Here is a 7124-nt window from a genome sequence, read left to right on the forward strand (position 1 = left end):
GGCCCGGTAAGCATTGCAGACTCGTACTAAGGGCCCAGGGGTAGTCCAGCTTGTAAAGGTGTGTACCATTACATGTTGTTTCAGGTTATTATGATATGTTATTGTTGATATGGTTATGTGGACTATATGTGTATCGGTATTTTGGGGGTAACTCACTAAGCTTTCGAGCTTACAGTTTTAGTTTATTGTTTTAGGTACATCAGGGGATCGCGGCAAGGCGAAGGCGTGATCGTACAGCTCCTCATATTATGGTTATGTTTCAAGGAAAACTCTGATAATTAATATTTTGAAAACAAAGTTGTAATGTTTTGATGAACTTGACATGTTTTTAAAAGTTTAAATTGGTTTGAAATTTTGGGTGTTACACTACCAAGATGATTCAGCAAACCAGATAGCGGTTGCAAAATACACAGAGTCTCCAGAAGAGTTATGTCGACCAGCGCCGATCTTAGTTGAAATTCCAGGTTAGTGACATGGTACTCCTGAAGGTCTCATCGTGGAAGGGTGTGATTTGCTTCAGGGAAAGGGGGAAGATGGGTCCCTAATACATCGGACCATTTAGGATCATTTCCAGGGTTGGAAAGGTAGCATACATGCTATATCTTCCGAAGGAGCTTAGTCAGGTCCACAACACTTTCCATGTGTCATAGTTGCGGAAGTACATTGTAGATGTGGGGGAAGCGGTATCATTTGACGATATTCAGGTCGATGAGCGTTTGAATTACGTGGAGAGGCCAGTGACCATTCTAAAGAGGAAGATAAATGTTCTACAGAACAAGGAGGTACCTTTGGTAAAGGTACAGTGGGAGCACAGCAGGTGATCCAAGTGGACATGGGAGTCGGAGGCAAAGATGCGGGAGCACTACCCACACTTGTTCGCCGCAGCAGACGTCGAGGACGAAGTCTAATTCAAGTGGGGGGAATTGTAACACCTCGACTCCTAGGTACAAGTTTTAAGCATATTATAACATAAATATGGACCTACTCGACGAGTTGCTTGCCCCCCAACTCATCGTGTAGAGGCGGGTTAGCCCGTGTAGATTATTGGATCTACTTGACGAGCCGGACGACCCGGACTCAACGAGTAGGAACTGGGAGATGAAACCCCAATTTTTAGGGTTTGCACCGTATTTAAAAGACCTTAAGTCCCTTCCTCCAATCCTTTACCACCCCCTTGATGGCTGAGAGAAACACTAATTGATATTACCTTGTTCTTGAGTGTTTGTGAGGTTTAAAGAGTGATTTTGGTGCATTTTGTGAAGGATGTGTGAAGTATAAGAAGCTTGGGGCAGAGAAGAGCTTGTGGATCTGACACTACTTCAGCTTGGCATCATTTTGAAGGTATCAAGTCGATACCTTGGCTTATCTTTAGCTAAATCTCTTCATGTTTGGGTTTAGTCTTTAGAACATTTGGGAGTCATTTCGAGTATTGGGGTAAGATTTGAAGTTGTAACTTCAGATCTGAACTCCCCTTGGTCCCTATACCTATAAAGTTATGAGATTTGGAAAGCTAAGGCCCTTCCTTTTAGGTTAAACCTTCCCTTTCACTTGGTTTTGACATTTAGGGCCATGCATGTACTTAAAGTTTGTAACTTTACATGGAAAACATGCCCTAGGAGGTTGGATCTGTAATATAGAGCTTTGGGATGGCTTAAAAACATCTGTATAAGTAATGGACTGCATGAACTCAACGAGTCGCTTAGCCGACTCGGCAAGTCGGATGAAGGTTGCCCGTATTTGACTCTACATAAAATCGGCAAGTCAGTAAGAGGACTCGACAAGTCAGTTAGGGTTTTCCCTGACTTCTAGACACGTATAGACTCGACAAGTTGCTTGGAAACTCGGTGAGTCGGTTAGGGTTTTATGACTTTCTGAGTTTTTAAGGAACTCGACGAGTTGCTAGCTACACTCGATGAGTTCGGTCAACGTGGGTTGTTGACTCTGACCGTTGACTTTGACTATGATCATGGCTTGACCAAGTTTGACTTATGGGGGATATTTTGGTAATTTGGGAATTTATGGAAGAGGATCATCGGTGGATGTAAGTGTTGGACTTGGAGCTACACTTGGTGGAGTTTGACTTTATCGATTCGAGCAACTTGTGAGGTGAGTTCTCCTCACTATATCAACTAGGTCTAAGGCACCAATGCCCGCCCTTATCAGATTTGTATCCGGGTTCATTGCATGATATGCATATTGATTTACATCTTGGTAGTTAGGATGGTGATATGCTTAGTGACCTGGTTAGGTCAATATCCTGGTATATGAGATGATGCTATGTTAGTGACCGGTTAGGTCTGTATCCTGGTTATAGGATGTTGTTATGAGTGGTGATATGTTAGGTCGGTTTCATTGTTATATATGCTAACATATGATATTTATGTGCACATGTTTGTTTGATTGGGGGTTGGGTTGAGGCAGTCCTGCTTTGTGCTGAAGCCCAACATACCTAGCGCGGTCCGGATAGATTGAAGGTCTTGCAAGGGGGTTCAGTCAAGACGAAGGCCCGGCGAGCGGTCCGGATAGGTTGTAGGACCTGCGAGGTGGTCTAGACATGCCGAAGGCTCGAAGAGCAGTCCAGATAGGCTGAAGGCTTGCGAGGATGTCCAGTCAGGCTGAATGCTCATTATGCATGTTGTTTGTTTATATGTTTATATGATATGGTTATATCTGTATGGTGTTGGTATTTTGGGGGTAACTCACTAACCCTTCGAAATTACATTTATAGATTATTGTTTCAGGTACTTCTGATGATCGCAGGAAGGCAAAGGCATGATCGTACAGCTCCTCATATTTCATGATTTTATGATTTGATTCTGGGATACTCTGTTAATATACTATTTTGAAAACAAGTTTTGTAATAATGTTTGGTTTTGAAATGTTTTAAAAAGTTTAAATTTGGCATGATTTTTATGAACGTTACAATGTTGTCAAATACTGCCACCTCATATTTTAACATTTTATAACATGAAGGGGGGGGGGGGGGGGGGTCCCATGTTATAACATGATGTTAAGAGGAGACAGAGAAAGAGAGAAAAAGATACGGAAATAATTTTATTGGGTATTGCCTCTCGTGTTCATTAGCACATTTCATAACGTCACATCTCATAACTAGAGGCGGGGGCGGTACGTGTTCCAGCCATTGTAACGACATTAAGGAGCCTCCACGTAGGCAAAAACGTCCCACCACGGGCGCGTACCGAATAGTCTTAAAGACATTATAACCCATAATAACATCCAATTATAATATTGAATAGTGGAAATAAAAGGGCATTTTTGTCCATTTATTATGAAACATTGTTATTTTGGTCTTTTTAAGTTTATATAACATTCCTTTGGTTGTGTATTATAAAGTATTGCATCTTTTTTGTTTAACTAAGTATTATTTTTATTTATGTCATTACTGTTATATTATTTATTACTTTTTTATTTAACTAAGTATTATTTTTATTTATGTCATTACTGTTATATTATTTATTACTTTATAATTTCCTGCACACACAACACATACAAGTACCATTTCTATAAGTTTTTATGATGGGTACCAAATTTGTTTTATAGAAAAAATAGGACTATAACTCTATAAAGTCGATATTTTTTATTTTCTTGTAGTAAATGACTCTTTTACCCCTAAGCTTACAGCACTATTAAAAACATTTGAACCCATAATAACATCCGATGTTTTTACTGTAGTTATTAATTTTTGTTGTCTATGTAAAAAATTTAATTGTACTACCCGTGGTTTCTACGAGTGGTAATATAGTTTAATATGCATTCTAACTTTTTGTAAGCAATATTACTTCAAAGAAGAAAAAAAAAGCATCTTAACTAGTATTGGGTGGTTGTTTATTTCTTAGGTGGTAACGGCGAACACCATATTCAAATCACAGTCAAACAATATATATAGCAATATATATATTGGTCAAACATTTTTATGAAATCGTATCTTATATAAAATCTAAAAGTTATTTGGAGACGCAAAAACGACTTATATTTCCTTACACAAAGATACTCCTGATGATAAATATATGTACATATAAATGATAATCAACTCGATCCATGCATTAATTTTGAAGTGGGAGAATCTAAATTTTCATACATATGATCTAGCTAATCCATCATTTTCTCACAGTATTTATAGGAAATGAATGGAGGGGGCATGGCAAGTGTAATCAAAACACAAGATCAGAGTTACCTGCTTCAATTGATTTCAAAGAAATGGTAAGATAATTGATTGTCCATGAATGGATGCTTAAAAATGCAATACTATTCTTCAGTACTCCACCTTTTCTCGATCTGCAGGGTTTCTTGATGGTAGTCTTGTTGAGCATGTCTTGTTTATCATTTGGCTCGAAAATCACAAGTGTTGCCACCTACGATGTAACATCTTATGGTGCAAAAGGAGATGGAAATACAGATGACTCCAGTGTAATTAAATTAATAATATCTTCAAATTTTGAATCAAAAGAGATTGATGTATCATGCAAATTAAAGAACGCAAAAATCAGTTAACCTTTTTCTATGTACGTTCATTGTTGCAGGCTTTCCTTCGAGCATGGGACGATTTATGTGGAGATATGTCGCCAGAACCGACATTGATAATTCCATCAGACAAGACATTTTTGATAAACCCGGTGGCATTCAATGGTCCATGCAAATCCCAAAATGTAAATATTAAGGTAAAATGAACAGTTATCTATCTTTTCATTTGAGGCTATGATGTTAATTCATAAAAAAAAAAAAAAATATTAATCTAATATTTTTTTAAATGATGGGTAGCTGTTGGGTAACATCACTGCACCGAAGATTCTCGATGGATGGAAAGGTTGCATTAAGAATAACATTTGGATATACTTCACATCCGTGCAAGGACTCAAGATCCAAGGACCTGGTCAAATTGATGGCCAGGGATCCATTTGGTGGAAAAAGGAGGTCGAATTAATTTAATATTAAACGAAAAAAAAAAAAGTAAAAACCATCCAATTAATTCATAGTTCCTTTTTATTTGCAGGGGCAAACTAAAACCAATGCATGCAATCGCCCAACTGTAAGCCGTCTTTTTTTTTTAAAAAAATGTTAAGGACTTGAAAGAATTTAAGTTTCGTGATAACTGACATGTATACATTTGTTTAGGCTTTACACTTTAATTCTTGTAACGGCCTTCAGTTGAGTGGTACAAAACATATCAACAGCCCGAAGATACATATGAGTATCAATGGTTGTGAAGGTGTAGATGTTGGAAATATTCAAATTTTTGCTCCTGGAGTCAGCCCCAATACTGATGGGATAGACATCAGTTATTCTTTCCATGTTAATATCCATGATTCTAACATTCAAACTGGTATGAGAATAATTACATCCTAATTATTTCTTAATGAGTTATTCTATAATGTATAAAAAACCATTTATAATTCACTTCTTTTTGTGGAAACTAAAACAGGTGATGATTGTGTTGCTATAAATGGTGGCACGTATGATATTAACGTAACAAGAGTGTTCTGTGGACCTGGTCATGGCATAAGGTACTAGAAAATGATATTTATATCTCGATAATCACTTTTACACAAATTTTCCTCTACTAAATGAATGTGATTTTGCAGTATCGGAAGCCTTGGGGAAAACGGTGGTCACGACACAGTTCAACAAGTTCGTGTAGAAAATTGTAACATCTCAGGAACAACAAATGGGTTATGAATCAAAACGGTGCCGGTAAAATTAGATATAATAACTTGATGAACATCTTTGGAGTTTTTAACATAATATTCAATGGTTATTTGAAATCAATCAATTTATTATATCTTATACAGTATGGAACGGGGTATGCTAGGGGGATTGTATTTCAGGACATTCATCTGGTAAACGTTGAAAATCCAATTATAATTGATCAACATTACTGCACTAATTCTGAAAATTCGGATTGCCCCGCACCGGTATGCTTATTATCCATAAAAATACTCTCATCTCACCAAATTAAGATGCAATTCCATATCTAACTTTTACTGATTTTTTTTAATGTATCAGCCAGATGCATCAGCTGTAAAAGTGAGCGATGTTACGTATACGAATATATATGGGTCATCGGCAACAAAGCAAGCTATTACTTTCAATTGCAGTGGAAAGTACAATTGTACTGAAATTGTAACAAACGAAGTTGGAATAACGGGACATAACGAAATTTCTTACTGCCAAAACACTCAAGGAAAATTTATTGATACCACCCCTCCTATTAATTGTTATTAGATTGTTACCAGCCAGATGTTGTGTTAAAATCCATGTATTTCAACATATTCTACTGATAACCAAGCTATATATATTACTTTCCATTTAAAACCTTAACTCTCCTCTCTCGGCTCATTAGCTAGTTACATAATATATACAAACATACATGATAACATAAATTTACTTAGGCCTAAATATTTACATGATCGATATCGAGCAATACTGGGAAAATATTCTCATGTCCTTCAAACAAGGAATAGAACAAATATATATACAATTACAACAATACATGGGCCTGGAATATACACTAGGTGGGCTAAACTAATAATACAATATATTTATCCACTAACATCCACCCACAGTTTGATTGGGATGATTATGTCGGACGTTTAAATTGGTTCAAAATTATGAGAAGAGCGAATTAGGTAGACCCTCGGTGAAGATGTCAACATACTGATCAGTTGAGGGAATATGGAGAACTCGTATGTGGCTTATGGCGACTCTGTCTCGAACAAAATGAAGATCAATCTCTATGTGTTTGGTGCGTTAATTTTGCATAGGGTTCGAGGACATGTATATGGCGTTGATATTGTCACAATGAACAACGATGGCTTTAATTTTGAAGAGGAAAATGTAGTTCATGAAGAGGGTCACGGAGCCAGCAAGTTTTAGCGACTGCATTGGCAGCACCACGATATTTGGCCTCTGCACTAGATCGAAAGATGACACCCTATCATTTTGATTACCATTAAATGAGGTTATCTCCCATGAAGACACAATATCCAGATGTAGATTGTCGTGTGGGCAGATAAGCACCCCAATCAACATCAGAATAAGTGGTGTCAGAAGTTGTTTTGGAGGCATGTATTTGAAGACCAAGGTCAATGGTACAACAAACATCTTTG

General features: G+C 37.2%; 1 protein-coding gene across 1 annotated transcript; it reads left to right on the forward strand.

Annotated features, from left to right (window-relative positions):
- Positions 1 to 4167: 4167 nt before the first annotated feature.
- Positions 4168 to 6240, forward strand: LOC111883176 (probable polygalacturonase At3g15720). Its single transcript, XM_042896030.2, is given in 9 exon segments — positions 4168 to 4428; positions 4542 to 4679; positions 4780 to 4932; positions 5012 to 5047; positions 5134 to 5341; positions 5441 to 5522; positions 5601 to 5709; positions 5808 to 5930; positions 6022 to 6240. Coding segments are annotated over 9 exon segments (1248 nt in total). The 5' UTR covers positions 4168 to 4248.
- The last annotated feature ends 884 nt before the right edge of the window (positions 6241 to 7124 follow it).

Source organism: Lactuca sativa, chromosome 6 (assembly GCF_002870075.4).
Source record: "Lactuca sativa cultivar Salinas chromosome 6, Lsat_Salinas_v11, whole genome shotgun sequence".
NCBI lineage: Eukaryota > Viridiplantae > Streptophyta > Magnoliopsida > Asterales > Asteraceae > Lactuca > Lactuca sativa.